The sequence below is a fragment of the Geotrypetes seraphini genome, chromosome 13 (assembly GCF_902459505.1).
Source record: "Geotrypetes seraphini chromosome 13, aGeoSer1.1, whole genome shotgun sequence".
In the NCBI taxonomy this organism is placed as follows: Eukaryota; Metazoa; Chordata; class Amphibia; order Gymnophiona; family Dermophiidae; genus Geotrypetes; species Geotrypetes seraphini.
Genome location: NC_047096.1, coordinates 12,446,499 through 12,466,488, shown reverse-complemented (window position 1 = coordinate 12,466,488; position 19,990 = coordinate 12,446,499). Strand labels below are relative to the sequence as shown.

General features: G+C 43.3%; 1 protein-coding gene across 10 annotated transcripts in view; it reads right to left on the bottom strand.

Moving 5' to 3' along the window:
* SLC26A8 (solute carrier family 26 member 8) overlaps positions 1 to 19,990 on the bottom strand; it is a 138,534-nt gene that overhangs the window by 73,759 nt on the left and 44,785 nt on the right. For all 10 annotated transcript variants that reach the window (XM_033917323.1, XM_033917322.1, XM_033917331.1 and 7 more), the window contains exon 7: positions 12,593 to 12,742. In XM_033917323.1, the coding sequence (XP_033773214.1) occupies positions 12,593 to 12,742 (150 nt within the window). The remainder of the gene's footprint in view (positions 1 to 12,592; positions 12,743 to 19,990) is intronic.

The following is a 19,990-nucleotide window of genomic DNA, read 5'->3' as shown; positions in this document are numbered from 1 at the left end:
GTACGACTTTGCACTTCCCTATGTTGAAACTCATTTGACATTTTTTGGCCCATTCTTCCAGTGTTGTCAGATCTTTTTGGAGATCTTCGCAGTCCTCCATGTTATTTACCTTGCGATATAGTTTGGTGTCATCCGCAAATTTAATAACCTCACATTTTGTTCCTGCCTCCAGGTCGTTAATGAATATGTTGAAAAGTAGCGGTCCCAGCACCGACCCCTATGGAACTCCGCTCGTGACCCATTGCCAGTCTGAGTAATGGCCCTTTACTCCAACCCTGTGTTTCCTGTCCGCCAACCAGTTTTTGATCCATTGGTGGACCTCCCCTTGCACCCCGTGGTTCCATAGCTTCCTTAGTAGTCTTTCATGTGGCACCTTGTCGAAGGCTTTTTGGAAGTCAAGGTAAATGATATCTATGGATTCCCCTTTATCCTCCTGGCTGGTTACCCCCTCAAAGAAGTATAATAAGTTTGTGAGGCATGACCTGCCCTTGCAGAAGCCATGCTGGCTCGAATTTAGCTGCCCATAGTTGTCGATGTGTTCCCAGATGCTGTCTTTAATCAGTGCTTCCATCATCTTTCCCGGGACCGAGGTCAAGCTCACCGGCCTGTAGTTTCCTGGGTCTCCCCTTGAGCCTTTCTTGAAGATGGGCGTGACATTTGCTATTTTCCAGTCTACCGGAATCTCTCCAGTTTTTAAGGATAGGTTGCATATTTGTCGAAGTGGTTCAGCTATTTCGTTCTTTAGTTCCTTGAGTACCCTTGGGTGAATGCCATCCGGACCTGGTGATTTGTCGCTCTTTAGCCTGTCTATCTGCTGGAGGACATCCACCTTGCTTACCTCTAGTTGAACCAGATTTTCATCCTGCTCCCCCTTTACGATCTCCTCAGGTTCCGGAATGTTGGTTGTGTCCTCCCTCGTGAAGACTGACGTGAAGAACTTATTTAGCCTGTCAGCTATCTCCTTTTCTTCTTTTACCACTCCCTTTCTGTCCCCATCATCCAAGGGTCCCACTTCCTCCCTTGCTGGTTGCTTCCCCTTAACGTACCTGAAGAATGATTTGAAGTTTGTTGCTTCCCCCGCCAGTCTCTCTTCATATTCTCTTTTTGCTTTCCTAACCACTCGGTGACACTCCTTTTGATGTTTTTTATGCTCCTTTTGGTTCTCCTCTGTTTTGTCCTTTTCCCATTTTTTGAATGATGCTTTCTTGTCACTTATCGCCTTTTTTACTTCATTTGTTATCCACACTGGGTTTTTTGTTCTTTTTTTTTTTTTTTGCACCCTTTCCTGTACTTGGGGATGCACAGGTTCTGTGCTTCGTGCACTGTGCCCTTGAGTAGGGCCCAGGCATTTTCTACGGAGTCCATCTTCCTTGAGCTGTCGTTGAGTTTCTTTCTCACCATTTTCCTCATGGCGTCATAATTCCCTTTTTTGAAGTTAAGTGCAGTCGTTGTACCGTATTTTCACGCAAATAACACGCACCCGTATAAAACGCGCACACGTGTATAGCGCGCAGAAATCACGATGATAAGCACAAAAACTTTGGTATAACGCGCTCACGATTATACCGCGCATGCTGCCCGACTCTCCGTTCACCCCCCTGACTTCCGTGCACTGCCCCGCCTCTCCGTGCGCTGTCCCGACTCTCCGTTCACCCCCCCCCTGACTTCCGTGCACTGCCCCGCCTCTCCGTGCGCTGTCCCGACTCTCCGTTCACCCCCCCTGACTTCCGTGCACTGCCCCGCCTCTCCGTGCGCTGTCCCGACTCTCCGTTCACCCCCCCTGACTTCCGTGCACTGCCCTGACTTTCCGTGCGCTGTCCCGCCTCTCCGTTCACCCCCCCTGACTTCCGTGCACTGCCCCGCCTCTCCGTGCGCTGTCCCGACTCTCCGTTCACCCCCCCCCCCTGACTTCCGTGCACTGCCCCGCCTCTCCGTTCACCCCCCCCTGACTTCCATGCACTGCCCTGACTTTCCGTGCGCTGTCCCGACTCTCCGTTCACCCCCCTGACTTCCGTGCACTGCCCCGCCTCTCCGTGCGCTGTCCCGACTCTCCGTTCACCCCCCCCCGACGTCCGATTCATCCCCCCCCCGGCAGGACCATTCGCACCCCCACCCCGAAGGACCGCCGACTCCCCGACAATATCGGGCCAGGAGGGAGCCCAAACCCTCCTGGCCACGGCGACCCCCTACCCCCACCCCGCACTACATTACGGGCAGGAGGGATCCCAGGCCCTCCTGCCTTCGACGCAAACCCCCCTCCCCCCCAACGACCGCCCCCCCCAAGAACCTCCGACCGCCCCCCCAGCCGACCCGCGACCCCCCTGGCGACCCCCACGACGCCCCCACCCCCCTTCCCCGTACCTTTGGTAGTTGGGCCAGAAGGGAGCCCAAACCCTCCTGGCCACGGCGACCCCCTAACCCCACCCCGCACTACATTACGGGCAGGAGGGATCCCAGGCCCTCCTGCCCTCGACGCAAACCCCCCTCCCCCCCAACGACCGCCCCCCCCAAGAACCTCCGACCGCCCCCCCAGCCGACCCGCGACCCCCCTGGCGACCCCCACGACCCCCCCACCCCCCTTCCCCGTACCTTTGGTAGTTGGCCGGACAGACGGGAGCCAAACCCGCCTGTCCGGCAGGCAGCCAACGAAGGAATGAGGCCGGATTGGCCCATCCGTCCTAAAGCTCCGCCTACTGGTGGGGCCTAAGGCGCGTGGGCCAATCAGAATAGGCCCTGGAGCCTTAGGTCCCACCTGGGGGCGCGGCCTGAGGCACATGGGCCCAACCCGACCATGTGCCTCAGGCCGCGCCCCCAGGTGGGACCTAAGGCTCCAGGGCCTATTCTGATTGGCCCACGCGCCTTAGGCCCCACCAGTAGGCGGAGCTTTAGGACGGATGGGCCAATCCGGCCTCATTCCTTCGTTGGCTGCCTGCCGGACAGGCGGGTTTGGCTCCCGTCTGTCCGGCCAACTTCCAAAGGTACGGGGAAGGGGGGTGGGGGGGTCATGGGGGTCGGCCAGGGGGGTCGCGGGTCGGCTGGGGGGGCGGTCGGAGGGTCTTGGGGGGGGGGGACGGTCGTTGGGGGGGGGGGGGGTTTGCGTCGAGGGCAGGAGGGCCTGGGATCCCTCCTGCCCGTAATGTAGTGCGGGGTGGGGTTAGGGGGTCGCCGTGGCCAGGAGGGTTTGGGCTCCCTTCTGGCCCGATATTGTCGGGAAGTCGGCGGTCCTTCGGGGTGGGGGTGCGAGTGGTCCTGCCGGGGGGGGGGATGTATCGGACGTCGGGGAGTCGGCCGGGCAAGAGGGCTTGGGCTCCCTCTTGCTCCGATCGTGGATGCGGGTGCGGGTGGGAGCGCGTGCGAGTGGTCGTTCGGGGTGGGGGTGCGAGTGGTCCTGCTGGGGGGGGGTGAATCGGGCGTCGGGCGGGGTGGGAACTATGTTTTAAAACTTTCGTATACCGCGCTCACGCATATAACGCGCGAGGGGTATGCGCGGTAGGTAAAAACGCGTATAACGCGCGCGTTATATGCGTGAAAATACGGTAGTTCTTTTTACCTTTGATGATCTAATCTCTAGCCTGTACTGGATCGTGTTGTGATCGCTGTTTCCTAGTGGGGCTAGTACCGCCACCTCCTTAGCGGGTCCCCCTAGTCCATTGAGGATTAGGTCAAGAGTGGCATCATCCCGTGTTGGTTCCGTGACCAGCTGTTCCATGAAACAATCCCTCGTGACCTCCAGGAATTTGGTCTCCCTCATGCAGTTTGAGTGCCCAATACTCCAGTTTGGGAAGTTGAAGTCTCCCATCACCACCACACTTCCGCTTTTGCATACCTGCCTCAGTTCAGCCTCCAGATCCTGGTTGATTTCTTCCATTTGTCCAGGTGGGCGATAGTACAGACCCAATTTTGTGTCTGCTCCAGTTCCTCCTGGTAGCTTAACCCATAGTGATTCCAAGTCACCGCCCTTACTGTTGTTTCCATCCTGGTTGAAGGTATGGATTCTTTTATGTATAACGCTATTCCTCCACCCTTCTTGTGTGACCTATCTCTCCTGTATAGTTTAAAACCTGGTAAAGCCACATCCCATTTATTGTCATCAGTCCACCACGTTTCTGTGACTCCAATTATGTCTAGTCCCTTTTTGCTGGCTAGGTCTTCCAGCTCTCCCATTTTAGCCCTTAGGATCCTAGCATTAGTGTATAAGCAAAGTAAGTCCCGTTTGTTCGCCTTTCTTGCTGTTTTTCCTCGTGGTTTGGTGCTCCTGGCGTCCCCCTCGTGAGTAGCCAGACCCCAAGCCTCGTCTCGGTCATCCTCCTCCTGTGGTGTGTCTGTTTCGTCCTCAGCTTGTTTCCCTGTTTTTGGTTGTCCCTCTGGAATCCATTGTTCTCTATTAGTGCTGCTTGCCAGTTTTATTTGTGCACTAGACCCCTGCATTTCTCCCTTAGGTCCTTTTTCAAAAAGTTCCCACTCAGTCCTGAGCTCTCTTTTACAGTGTCCTTGCTCAATATCTTTGGCCCGTGTCCCCTGCATTGCGTCCTTAGGTTCTTTTTCCAAAAATTCCCTCTCAGTCCCGATCCCTTTTTTACAATGTCCTTGCTCCATGTCCATGGCTCTGGGCCCCTGTAATGCATCCTTAGGTCCTTGTCCAAAAATTTCCATTCAGTCCTGAGCCCTTTTTTACAATGTCCTTGCTCAGTATCCTTACTTGATACTTTTGTCTGATGTGTCAGATCGACTGTCGGCTTTCCCCTCTTCCTCAGTTTAAAGCCAAATCTATGACGCTCTGGACGTTGCGCTGACTTAAGTAATGGAGTAACATAATCAAATTTCCTTTTTCCTGTAATCATTTTTATTGAAGTATTTTGTACTAATTGTAGACAATTTAAATCATTTTGTCTAATGCCATAATATAGAGAATTATAATAACCAAGTGTACTGATTACTAAGGAATAGATGAGAATATTAATATCAGAAGGAAGTAGCAGGTATTTAGTTTAGCTAGCTCCTCATGAACACAATCCTCTGAAAATCGATCAGGGTCTACCACACCTCCATCCCTACTTGCATTTGTCTTCTACGGTTTTGGTCCGGGCGCTTCACTATGAACATAGAACAGAAACATTTATTAAGCAATTCAGCCTTATCTTTATCAGCTTTTACATATACCTTCCCTTCACCTTTGAGCCCGCCACTTTTGCACTTCTTCCTATCACTAATATATCTAAAAAAATGTCTTGTCCTCCCATTTTGCCATGTTAGCTCTTTTTTCTTCCATTTGCTTATTTGCTTTCCTGACTACTTGACCAGTCTCTAATTTTTCCAAATATTTTTGCCTATCTTCCTCTTTCTGTGATCTTTTGTAGTTTATGAAGGCTAACCTCTTTTTCTTTACCTTCTCCTACTACCTTTGAGTGGCCTTCTTTTCCTCTTACTTTTTCTTACTTTCCTTACAAAATGGTTTGTTGCCTTTGAGTTTATGTTTATGCAAGTTGCATTGACTCCTGATGGAGGCTCATGTCTTTTTATAAGTTGGGCTGTCTCTGTTATAAGGTTATGTATGGCACTGCTCCGTTCTATATGGCCAATGTTTCAAGTTTCAAGTTTATTTAAGTCTTGATATACCGCTTTTATGATCAAAACGGTTTCCAATTAATACAAAGTGTTAAAAAGTTTAAAATATAAAACAAATATAACATACAGGGAACGCATAAACAATTACAATACAGACGCAACATGATACACATGGGCAAATAGGGAGGATGCATTGCTTAAAATAAAAGAAAGATCTCACGCCCTGTTCACTTTTCCATCTATACAGGGTTGTAAAAGCAAGAAATTTCTTGATCATATTTTAGCATTTCAAGCAGCTTCCCACGATAAAGAATTTTGAACGTTATTGCTTACAGCTTGTTCTTATAAACATTTTAGAACTCAGTTGAAAACCTATCTTTTCTCAAAATGCTTGGCCAAATAACTCTTCTTGTTCTTTATGATATTGTTTATAATTTTTGGTAAACCACGTTGAACTTACGGTTACGCGGTTAAAAAGCACGATGTTATGTTATAGAACCAAATGTTTAGGACCGAGGAAATGGGGTCAAGCTGAAGAAAGGTGACTTAGAAGCAAGTTGCTTGGATGTATAGGGAGAAGAATGACCAGTAGGAAAAAGGAGGTATTGATGCACCTGTATAAGACTCTGGTGAGACCACATTTAGAATATTGTGTGCAATTTTGGAATGCTGCTACTATTTGGGTTTTTGCCAGGTACTTGTGACTTGGATTGGCCTCCGCGAAAACAGGATCCTGGGTTAGATGGACCATTGGTCTGACCCAGTAAGGCTATTTTTGTGTTCTTAAAAAGATATAAACAGGATGGAGTGGTCCAGAATAAGGTAATTAAAATGGTTGATGGTCTATGTCAATGGCTCTTAAACTGATTCTGGGGGACCCCCATCCAGTCGGATTTTCAAAATATCCTTAATGAATATGCATGAGCAAGATTTGCCTTTAAAGTAGGTAGTAGGCATGCAAATTTCTCTCATGCATATTCACTAGGAATATCTTGAAAACTCAACCAGGGTCTCTCAAGACAGGTTTAAGAACCACTGTTCTACGCTATAAGGTGTACGGGGACAGACTTTTAAAGAGAGGGGATATATGATAGAGACGTTTAAATACTTATGTGGCATAAATACATGAGGCAAGTATCTTTCAATTGAAAGGAAACACCACAGTGAGAGAGCATAGAATGAGTTAATAAGTGATATTTTATTTAACAAATTTCTCAACCACCTATTACTAGATGCCTTACAAATAGCAACATTCATAAAATAGTGGGTGGGAGAAAATAAGTCTTGTTTTTATTCTATTAAATATATTGTGCTGTAATGATAATATTTTATGTAAATGCATCATCTTTTGTGCACAATTGAAGTTTTAAAAATGAATAAAGAATTTAAAAAAATATATAACTAAAAACATACAAAAAACAAAATTTATACAGTCGATAAACATTTCAAGTCCTTCAGTAAGAACAATTTATCCACAGTGCAGTTATATAGCAATCAGGACCAGTGTAAACAAGAATCATCATTCATTACAATGCTTCTACAAAGGGTGTAGTTGTAAGCATTTTCTTGAACTTCTGAATATCAGTGAGAGCTCTTTGTGGTCCAGTTAATTTATTCCTCACAGTTACTCCTATGATTGAGAAAGCAGACGCTCTCGTATTCTCATAGTGCATTTTTGAGAAGTCCATCACCCACAGTCACATTGCACCCTCAGATCTCAAAGTTCTAAGTGGTCAGTAGATTGCCATAACCTGTGACAGATACCAGGGAATTCCATGATAGATGACTTTGAACACAAGTACAAGTGTCTTGAAAATAATTCTGTGAGCATACAGGGAGCCAGTGGAGTTTCCTTAACCAAGGTGTTATGTGTTCAAACTTTCTAACATCACAAATTAACCTTGCAGCAGCATTTTGTATCATTTGCAGGGCTTTACACTGTATTGTAATCCCTAAATAAAGGGCATTACAATAGTCCAGTTTTGATAGGACTATCATTTGTACCACTATATGAAAATCGTATATCGACATCATTGATTTTAAACATCTTAATAATCGAACTGGAAAAAAGCAGCGTTAACTACAGACAAAATTTGATCCTTCATCCTGAGGGTAGAATCCAACCAGACTCTTAAGATTTTCAATTTTCGTTGTATCAGTAAGATCTTGTCGCAAACCTTAATCTCTCTAGGCCATTGTGGATCATCTTTTCTCCCAACCAACATAAGTTCCGATTTTGCAAGATTCAAAACCAATTTATGTTTCATCATCCACTCATTTACACTTTTCATACATCCAGACAATCTTTCATCAACTCACTTTTCCAATCTTGCATTAGGAAGAAAAGTTGGATATCTTCAGCATAAAGACGATATGCCGCTACTACTACTACTACTATTATTTATTATTTCTATAGTGCTGAAAGGTGTATGTGGCGCTGTACATTTTAATATGCAATAGACATTTCCTGCTCAGAAGAGCTTACAATCTAATTTAAACAGGACATTTCAGGGTTGGGGAGATTATAGAGGGTATAGGTATCTGACAGCAGCAGGGTTGGGGAGATTATAGTGGGTATAGGTATCTGACAGCAGTGAGGAGGAGTTAAGAGTTGAAAACAGTTTCAAAAAAGTGGGCCTTTAGCTTGGATTTGAACACTGCCAGGGACGGAGCACAACGTATTGATTCAGTCAACCTGTTCCAGGCATAGGGCACCGCAAGAAAGAAGGGACGGAGTCTGAAGTTGTCAGTGGAAGAGAACGGTACAGATAAGAAGGACTTGCCCGATGAGCGGAGATCACAGGGTGGGGGGAGCATAGGGGGAGATGAGCGAGGAGAGATATCGGGGGTCTTCAGAGCGAATGCATTTGTAGGTCAGCAAGAGGAGTTTAAACTGTATTTGGAAATGGACGGGGAGCCAATGAAGTGATTTGAGGAGAGGGGTAATGTGAAAATAGCGGCTCTCACAGAATATGAGTCATGCAGCAGCATTTTGAATGGATTGAAGAGGCAAGAGACAGGTACACAGGAGGCCCAAGAGAAGTACGTTGCAGTAGTCTAAGGAAGCGACAGGATTAGGCGGTCTGTTGGATCTGAGCAGAGAAGGAGAGAGGAGTCAAAGATTACCCCAAGGTTGCGAGCCGACGAAACAGGGAGGAGGATAGTGTTATCCACAGAGATAGAGAACGGCGAGAAAGGGGAGGCAGGTTTGGGGGAAAGATAAGGCATTCAGTTTTAGCCATATTCAGTTTGAGATTGCAGCGAGATATCCAAGTGGCAATGTCGGACAGGCAGGCTGAAATTCAGGCCTGAACTCCCGCAGAGATATCCGGTGTGGAAAGGTAGATCTGGGAGTCATCAGCATAGAGGTGATATTGAAAATCATGAGAGGAGATCAGTGCACCAAGAGAGAGGGTATATAGGGAAATGAGGAGAGGGCCCAGGACTGAGCCTTGGGGTACGCCAATAGACAGCAGGATGGCGGCAGAGGAGGATCTACTGTAACATACTCTGAAGGTACGATGAGAGAGATAGGAAGAAAACCAGGAGGGCAGAACCCCGGAATCCCAGCGAGGACAACATGTTGAGAAGGAGGCGGTGATCAACAGTGTCAAAGGCAGCAGACAAATCGAGAAGAATGAGGATAGAGTAGAGTCCATTAGATTTGGCCAGGATCAGGTCGTTAAGAGACTTTAGTAAGGGCAGTTTCCGTAGAGTGGAGAGGGCGAAAGCCTGATTGAAGCAGGTCAAGAATATTATGAGAAGAAGGGAAGTCCAGACAATGGCGGTGAACAGCACGTTTTATAGTTTGGATAGGAAGGGGAGGAGGGAGGTAGGGAGGTAGTTGGAGGGGAGTAACTAGAGCATATTTGAAGACATCAGGAACCATAGCAGTGGAGAGTGAAAGGTTGAGGATGTGACAGATGGGAAGGGTCACAGCGGGAGCGATGGATCTGAGTAGGCAGGTAGGAATTGGATCAGAGGATCAGGTGATGGGGTTGGAGGAGGACAGAAGGTGAGCAGTTTCCTCTTCCATAACTTCAGAAAAGGAAGAAAGGGTCATAAGGATTGTCGAAGGGAGGTCGACAGAGCAGTTGGAAGGGGCGGCGGGGAAGGCAATATTGTTGAGAATTCAAGGTGGCTCTTGCAAATCTTGTCGTGAAAGAACTCTGCCATCATCTGGGGAAGAGCAAAGAGGGGATGGGAGGTGAGGCACTTTCAGTAGAGAGTTGAGCGTGGCAAAGAGACGGCGAGAGTTGGCATTAAGAGAGTTAGTTAAACGGTTGTAGTAATCCTGTTTGGCAAGCGAGAGGGTAGATTGGAAGAATGTCAGCATGAATGAAGTCAGCAAGTGTGCGGGATTTAAGCCAAAGACGTTCAGCAGCTCGGGCACAGGAGCGCAGGTAATGGATTTTGGGGGTCAACCAGGGCTGGGGTTGGCATGTCTTACAGGACGGGAAGTGGAAGGAGCAAGGGTATCAAAAGAAGATGAGAGAATGGAGTTATAGGCAGAGGACAGCTTCATTGGCAGACTCGTTCGACATAGTAGTAGAAAGGAGAGATGAGACAGCAGTAGAGAGCGTATCAGGGAGAGGAGACTTAGAGGGGATATGATAGAGACTTACAAGATCTTGAAGGGCATAGAGAGAGTAGACAGGGACAGATTCTTTAAACTTTCGAAAAATAAAAGAAAAAGAGGGCATTCAGAGAAGTTGAAAGGGGACAGATTCAAAACAAATGCTAGGAAGTTCTTCTTTACTCAATGTGTGGTAGACACCTGGAATGCGCTTCCAGAGGACGTAATAGGGCAGAGTACGGTTTTGGGGTTCAAGAAAGGATTGGACATTTTCCTACTAGAAAAGGAGATAGAAGGGTATAGATAGAAGAGTACTGTGCAGGTCCTGGACCTGTTGGGCCACCGCGTGAGCGGACTGCTGGGCGCGATGGCCCTCGGGTCTGACCCAGCGGAGGCAATGCTTATGTTCTTATGTTCTAACTAGTCTTTAAGCCCGTTACATTAACGGGTGCTAGAACATATGTGTGTGTGTCTGTCTTTATTTCTTTCTCTCTCTCTCCTTAGCCGCTTTTTTTCTTTCTGCCTATCTTTTTCCTTGGCTGTCCATCACCACCCCTTGCCTGCTCCCCCTGTCCATTTTCCCTTCCTTTTACCTCCCCTGTGTCCACCACCACCCCTTCACTGCTCTCCTTATGCAGCAGCAGCCCTTGTCCCTTTGTTTTACCTCCCCCCTGTCCAGCAGCACCTCTTTCCTTCTCCCCCTGTCCAACATTAGTCCTCCGTTCCTTTTCTTCAACCCCCTGTCCATCAGCATCTCTTTCGTTCTCCCCCTGTCCAACGGGTGCTAGAGTAGACGACTGGGTTTTTTTTCCTTTCTCTCTCTGTGCTTGGATGCTGTCTGTCTGTCTGTCATTCTTTCTGTCTGTGTCTCTGTCTTGCGCCCTGCCTGCCTATATTTCTCCATTGTGCCATGCTTTCCTATCTCTCTGTGGCCCCCTTCTCTTCCCCGGCATGATTGGTATGTGCCCCCAGCACACCCTTCCCCCCAAAGCAGCCCCGTTTCCCAATGCCCCTGCCCCCTTTTGTGCCATGCCTGCCTGCTCCGTGGCCCCCTTCTGTTTCCCCCCTATGATTGCTGTCTGGCCCAGCAAACCCCTCACCCCAAAGCAGCCCCCTTTCCCTCTCCCCTTGTTGAGCCATGGCTGCCTGCTCTGTGATCCCCTGCCCATGATTGCTGTGTACCCCCAGCACACCCCCTACCCCCAAAGCAGCCCCTTTCCCTCTCCCACTGCTTGCCTGCCATGCCTGCCTGCTCCCTGTGCATCAGCAACAGCATTTCCCTCCCCCTCACCTGTTCCTTCGTAGCAGCATGGAGATAAAACGGCTCCCTTAGTTCTTTGTTGGATTTTTTTTTTTAAGTTTAAAGATGCCTACGCGGCTCCTCTCACGATCCGGCCTGCGTCAGAAGCCTTCTCTGAAACAGGCCGGGATTGTGAGAGGAGCCACAGTGGCAGTTTTAAACTTAAAAAAAAAAATCCAGCGAAGAACTAAGGGAGCCGTTTTCAAAGCCGCCGCCGTGGCTCCTCTCATGAGCTGCACTTATATTATGTCGGAAGATGAGAGAGGAGCCACGGCGGCGGCGGCGGCAGATTTGAAATGAAAATAATTTATGCGGCCAGCCGACTCCCTCGAAACCCTCCTCCCCCCTTTCCCTTCCCGCGGTCCGTCTGGCTGCGGTGCGGCCTGTGGAGGCGATCGGCTGGTGACGTATTAGCGCGCATGCGCACTCCTTCAGCCACAGACCTACACGCACGGAACACGCAAATAGCAATGCGCATGCGCGGCTAGCTCTTTATTATATTAGATAGCCTAAAGGTTCCTAAACGTACGGGTAGTGACTGGTAGGGGTCAGGGAAGAGGGTGATAAGTCGTGAAGGTTAACAGCTAATGGTAGGAGATGGTAAGGTTTGAGGTGCAGAATTTGGTGGAGAAGCCTCTCGCTTAATGATGACTTATACAAATTAAAAAGCAATGCACTAAGGGCTGAACCTTAGTGTACACCTCTATTCATTGCATGATATTAGATAAGACTCAGGAATAATGTAATGAAATACTTTTTTACAGATGCATGGAATAGTCTCCCAGGCAAGGTGGCGGAGACAAAGACAGTGTCTGAATTTAAGAAAGCATGGGACAGGCACGTGGGATCTCTTGGGAAGAGTGGGAGATAGTGGATGCTACAGATGGGCAGACTGAACTGGATATTGGGTCTTTATCTGCCGTCATGTTTCTATGTAAGTTGTGTCAACAGGCTGCTCCAAAGAAATTAATTGGATATCAGCTAGTCTATAGCATAAATCAAGCACAACATTTTCTATGATTTTCTGAACATTGGTCAAGCTAATAATGTATGGATGGTCTACATAGTTTATTTTAAGCAAATGAGAAGATATGTCCAAAATCATTTAAAACCTGTGGCAAATAGGAAATCAGAGAATGGAATATACTTACTAGCAGAATCTCCATTGGAAATTCAATGGCAACATCTTTATGGTTGAATTTCCAACACTTGCTGAACCAGAGAAGAAGCATACTGATCAGAAAGATCAGAGTGTTGGCAGAATTAGATTCTTGTAAAGCAGATATATAACTTCTTATGCTCTAAAGAAGAAAAATGAAAGAGGATACATCATAAAGATTATGAAAGGCATAGAACCCTACAACAAGCACATCATTCATACACTGATAGCAATTTTCATACTGCTTGCAGAGCTGCAAAATCCAAAGATACCTTTTGCTCCAGTATACATTCTTTCACTTTGAAAATTGCCTAAGGGAAAAGCACCCACTGATACTTCATCTGCTTTTCTTGTGGGTACCTTCTTTCACCAGAATCATGTACATCGTTTCAAACCCTGCCCTAACCTCTCCCCTGGGAATGTCTTAAGGATATGCATTTGTTACCTGGCATTTAATTCATTGGTAAGCAACTAATCAGCCATTTTCAGTGGCACTAAACTGGTTATTTCACTAAAAATGAACAGTTAGCACCAAAATGGTGTGTGTGTGTGTGTAGGGGGGGAGGTATTCAGGGACATTTCAGGGGAAGAATCCAGTTAGCTCCCAATTTTCAAAGTTAGCTGGCTAGTTAGCGCATAAATGGGACTGCATAAATAGCTGTCCTATCTTTATGCACTAATGTATGGCCAGTCAGCTCTAAATATCGAGTTAACCAGGCATTCATTAGCTGTCTTTAAAAAAATGGATATTTAATGCCAGTGTTCAGATATGGTCTTTATTTATTTATCATTTTCAAATGAAATCACAAGTATCCACCTGTTGCAGTAATATAGAGTATACAATAAAAGTAAAGGTTCCCAAAGTTAATAAAGAATTCAAATCTAATCACAATTAGAATTATATATAACAGTTAATCATATATCACCGGTCGTATCGAGGAGGAAGATGATATTTTCTTTCTTAAAGGACCCTCGGCCACAAGAGGGCATCCGCTAAAAATCAGGGGCGGGAAATTTCATGGCGACACCAGGAAGTATTTCTTCACCGAAAGAGTGGTCGATCATTGGAATAAACTTCCAGTGCAGGTGATTAAGGCCAGCAGCGTGCCAGATTTTAAGAATAAATGGGATACACATGTGGGATCTCTAAGAGGGTAAAGTTGGGGGGAGGGTCATCAGAGTGGGCAGACTTGATGGGCTATGGGATATCTAAGAGGGTAAAGTTAGGGGGGTGGGTCTTTAGTGTGGGCAGACTTGATGGGCTATGGCCCTTTTCTATGTTTCTGAGTTTCTAATCTTAAACTCTTAATTAGCCCTCAAAAAGATTGGGAAAGCAATTTAAGAAAAGACAAGGAGGTCTTAAGAAAAAAATCACAATTATCAAAAGAAATAGCTTATCGTGCTTTTCACAGCCCTAATTTTCTGCAACCCTATAGCATTTTCTTAGTGTCCAAGAAGGTTCGAAGGTGCTCGGGAAGGAAAAAAACATATTTACTTCCAGTGTATCTTACTAAACATTTACAAGGATAGCTTAGTACAAAGGTAGCTCCCAGGGCTTTAACTTCTTCTCTCATAAATAGAAACAATTTCCTCCGATCTTGAGTAGATTTTGTAACGTCAGGGAATATCCAAATTCTCTGACCCAGGAATAAACTCTGAACATGTCAGAAGAATATTTTCAATATAGCATTAAGGTCTTGTTCAAACACAAAATATATTATCAAAGTACCCAGTATTTCTTCCTGGGAGTTTTCCAAAATGTCAGTTATTTTTTTTCTATATTATTTTTTATTTTCAAATTTTACATAAAGTGTACAAAATATTAAAATACAATTGATAAATACACAACATCACTTTTATATCTAATACATTATATTCTAAATGTATTTTATCCCCCCTCCCTCCCCCCACCCTTCTATTATTTTTCAATCATACATTACATATTATATATCATATTATAGTCTGTTATGTAAAATTATTTTTACTGCCCTCCCTCTATGTGTGTCACAAAGAAGATATTTAAAAGAAGAAAAGAAGAAGAAAAATTCTACTTTTTATTCATTGCAATATTTTGTCAATGGCCCCCATATTTTTATGAATTTAGTATATGTCCCTCTTTGTGTTGCTATTGTTCTTTCCATTTTAAATATATGACATATTGTATTCCACCAAAATGTATAATTTAGGTTATTGTAATTCTTCCAATTATTAGTTATGTGCTGAATGGCAACCCCTGTCATAATTAATAAAAGCTTGTTATTTTCTGGTGAAATTTGATTTTTTTTCCTCATCATCATTCCAAATAATACTGTATCATATGATATTGCTATATGATTTTCCATCAATTTATTAATTTGTAGCCAAATTGAATTCCAAAAACTTTTAATGTAGGGACAATGATATAGTAAGTGATCTAATGTCCCTGGTTCCAGATTACAGTGCCAGCATTTATTGGACTTAGAACTGTCTAATTTTTGCAAACGTGTAGGGGTCCAAAAAGCTCTATGTAATAAAAAGAACCAAGTTTGTCTCATAGATGCTGACACTGTACATCTCATTCTCCAAGACCAAATTAGTGGCCATTGAGATGCATTAATTTGATGCTTAATCTCAATGCTCCAAATATCTCTTAGACCATTTTTTGGTTTTTTATTCAAATATCCAGATATTAATTTATACCACAATGCGGCTTGATGTCCTAGGAAGTCTGCTTGAAAACATAAGAACTTTAAACTATATTGATTATTCAATGTTTTCCATTCAGGGAACCCAACCTGAATGGCCTGCTTCAATTGCAACCATTTAAAACTTTGTGTTTTATTAAGACCAAATCTATGTTGCAATTGTGAAAAATCCAGCAGTTTACCTTCTGAAATAACGTCATCTAAAGATCTAATGCCTGCAATAATCCAGTTCTTCCAAAGGATTTGAGCTCCGCCAATTTTGATCTTGGAGTTTATCCATAAAGATTGATTAGTTGATTTGTTTATTGGGATAGGTGTTAGTTTACTTATAAATCTCAAGGTTTTCCAAGTATCCATTAAAATTTTATTTTCTCTGTATCTTCTAGGCATGTTAATACTTGGAAGGTGAACTAAATTTAGGGGAAACATAAGGCGCCATTCCAAATATAACCAATCTGGTGCATTATCTATAAGTTCTGGGAGGATCCAATACATACCCTGACGTAGAATATAGGCTTGATGGTACCTATAAAAATTTGGAAAATTTACCCCTCCCTCCTTAATTGATTTTTGCAAAGTTACTAAAGCTATTCTAGGTGTTCTACCAAGCCAAAGAAATTTCGTTAAAATGCTATTAAGCTTTTTATAAAAGGACCCCTGAAAATAAATAGGTATCATACTCATTTGGTAGCAAACTACAGGCAAGATCATCATTTTAATAGTTTGAACTCTCCCCCACCAAGAAATATGTAAGGGGTTCCATTGCTCACACAACTCCGTAACTTTTTTTAATACAAATTTTTCATTTTCTTATACTGTATCTTCAATTGTATTTTTAACTTGAATGCCAAGATATTTAAATCCTTCTTCCTTCCATATAAACGGAAAATTTTTAAATAGTCCTTTTGCACAATGAACATTTAAGGGTATAATTTCAGATTTATTCCAGTTAATTTTATATCCTGAAAATTTACCAAACTTATTAATTAATTCTAATAAAGAAGATAAGGTAGACTCTGGATTTTTCAAATAAAGCAAAATATCATCAGCATAAGCCGAAATTTTATATTCCATATCAGAATATGGAATACCCTGTATCCCCTTTGCTTGCTGTATTGCTAACAATAAGGGTTCTAATACAACATCAAATAACAAAGGAGATAAAGGACAACCCTGTCTAACTCCCCTCTGCAATTGAAAACCATCAGATATCATATTATTAATATTTAATCTTGCAATCGGGAAGCTATACAAAGTTTTTACCATTTGTATAAATCCAGAACCTATACCAAACCATTCTAAAGCTTGATAAATAAAATTCCATTCTACCCTATCAAACGCTTTTTCTGCATCTAAGGAAACTGTAAAAGTTGGTTCATCTATTTTTTTTGATAAATTTAACATATGAAACAATAATCTAGAGTTATTTGAGGAGTGTCTTTTAGCAACGAAACCCGTCTGATGCATATCTATAATATGTGGGAGAGCTTTAGCTAATCTCAAAGCCAAAATTTTCGCCAAAATTTTATTATCCACATTTATTAATGATATAGGTCTGTAGTTCGAAACCAAAGTAGGATCTTTATTTGGCTTAGGCAGAACTATTATTATTGATTCAGCCATAGTACCTTTAATATCACCTTTTATGAGTTGTGTTTGATATAAATTTAGTAAATGTCAGTTAAATTATTTAAATCCAAAGGTTGTGGTCCAACAGCCTGTGCGTCTTGTGATGAAGAATCAGCTTTCTTGGGAAGATAGTATATCCTATTTACAGGTGGAATTGACTATAGGTTAAACTGACTATCTCAGTTTAACGCCAGAAGCAGATACCAACAGTGCTGCTCGCCATGGATGGTACTGTGCACCAAATCAAACTAACACTCTTAAAACCAATTTATGCCAATTTTGGGAGGGGAATCTTAGACCATTAAAGCAAGAGTGGATGGTTCCCAGCCTCCTGCCCAGAAATAAGAAGGGTAGTGGGGGTATTTATACTTCAGGTAGACAGGTGGGGAGAACTTCCTGAAGAAACGGGGCTCAATACAATAATTGTGCCAAGCCTAAAAAGAGTGGAGCTAAAGCCCAGAGCTGGCTGGTCCACAGGGGCTCTTGTATATAAGTTCTTGAAACCAGAATGCTGCCCAGAACTGTGCAAAGCATGGCAGTCAAACTGTGAGAAAGAAACCTGGATTAAAAGGGACTTGTTTGGGGTTTTTTTCTTTTTTCTGATTGATACAAAAAGTGGCTGTAAGGAGAACTTTTGTTTGTGATAAATCTCCTCCAAGTACCATCAGCCGGTGTGGCTGTATTAGAACCAGTGCAAACTGAACTGGATAATAAAACTTGGAACTGGAAATTATTGGTGGAAAGTTGTTGTTTTTTTTTCCCACTGCTGTGCTTATTCCAGAGTTGTCCTCCAAAGAGCGCTAATACTTGTGCCTGGGGTGGGAGCCGGATTGCCAGCACTAGGCTTACCCCTGGCCCCGTCACAGAGCGTTTTGCATGTTAGAAATGTTTAATACTATTAAAAAATGTAATAATTTGAATGAGCAAAATTAATAGAAAAAAAAGTCCAAACCTTTTTTTAAGTAAAGACCATAAATCCTATTCTCATCCCTACAATACTTCCATCAATACAGGTAAAAAAAAGTTCATGCATTTTACCACACCATATGTATTTTTACCTATACTCAGAGTGAGTAGTTTTCAAATGGCTCATTTTAGCCCCCTTTTATCAAGCTGCATAAGGGGTTTTTGAGGGTTTTTTAAAAAAATTATTTATTCATTTTTGCATATTACAACAAGTGTATTAGATAAAATCATATGAACTTATAAATACACACTTGATTAACTTTCATATAACACGTTAAATACAACATTTCATTACATATTTATATTCTATAATATCTTGAATATTATGTAATACACCTAATATCTATACAATTATTATTAAATAGAAAACCCTCCCATCCCATTCCCTCCTGTTACAAAATTACATACAATACAGTGAAACTATTGATATATTCATATACATTATGAGATGAGTAAAAATAATACCCACCCTTTTCTCCTATCAAATATCTTACTTTGGGAAAATGTTATCATTCATTACAAAAGTCTATTAATGGTCTCCAGATCTTCTGAAATTTACCAAAATATCCTTTCTGTGTTGCTATTGTACGTTCCATTTTATATATATGGCATACAGAATTCCACCAAAAGTTATAATTTAATCTGTCATAATTTTTCCAATTGTATGTTATTTGTTGAATTGCTACTCCAGTCTAAATAAATAAAAATTTGCTGTTATTTGACGAAATTTGACTCTTTGCTCTCATTGCCGTGCCGAAGAAAATAGTATCATATGTCAAGGCTACCGAATTTTCCAACATCCTATTTATTTGAGGCCAAATTGATTTCCAAAATAATAATATGAATGGACAATAGAATAAAAGATGATCTAATGTCCCAGCTTCAAGATGACAATGCCAACATCTATTAGACTTAGAGCTATCTAATTTTTGTAAACGAACAGAGGTCCAAAAAGCTCTACGCAAAAGAAAAAACCATAAGGGTTTTATTAAAATCGCAGACTGTAGCAGTAAAAGCTTTGATGCTCATAGAATTCCTCATAGAGGTTACAGGCACAAGTAGAGGCGCCTCCCCCCCCCCCCATTTTTATACATGGTATCTTTCATAAGATGATGAAATGGAAATTTCAAGCAATCCTTAGGGATTTGTTCAAAGTCCAAGGCATCAAATAACTCACTTCTTGGTTCAGATTCAGATTCCATTTTCACTGGTAGGGTATGCCACATTTGGTATACGAATCTGGTGAATGACAAACTCTCAAGGAGATAGAGGAGAAGAATCAGAGGTAATATTCTGGTGTAGAAAGTTTTGGATCTAATTATGTAGGATCCAAGAGATCTGTATCATAATTAGTTTTCTTTAATGAAACAATGCACATCTAAAGCAGAAATCTTTTGATTTAAATCAGTGTTGATGCAAAGACCTATGATTGTAGTGACTGGAACAGCTCCAATCGGTGTCTTGGTACTGATCCGATATTGAGCGCGATGAATAATTGTGATAGTTATAATGGATGATAGGCTTGGTACCGGAGTCCTTGGTAGAGCGATGCTCAGCTGGGACAGTACCGATGGAGCTGAGGGAGATACAGGGGCTGGTTGCGACTGCAACATGCGTGCCAACTTCCTTGAAATAAACTCTTTAAGTTGCTCCTATAAGGATTGCACTGGTACTGTAGATGTAGTCTGTACAGATGGTGCCATTGGTGCTGCAGTGGGTCGAAGTGTTGGTGACCTTGATGAGGAGGCAAGCCTCTGAGAAGACACTAACTGCAGTGAATGAGACCTCAACTTTTTACGTTGGCTTTTGGCATGCATAGACTTACTTGATGTGAGAAGATGCCTATGTATGGGTCAAGAGAAAAGCTTGTGCTCACTTCTTAGATGATGAAGTCGATGGTACTGTTGAAGCTGACACTGAGCAAGATGCCACAGGAATTGTTAAGGGTGTCTCCCAATTCTTGTACATAGTGTCTGTCATTAGATTATGAAATGGGAGCTTCAAATAGGAATCTGTTCATAGTCCAGTGCATTGAAGTCTGATGCAGATCCCATCTTAATGGGCAGAGCCTGTCCCATCTGCCTTATGAACCTAGTAAAAGAAAGGCTCTA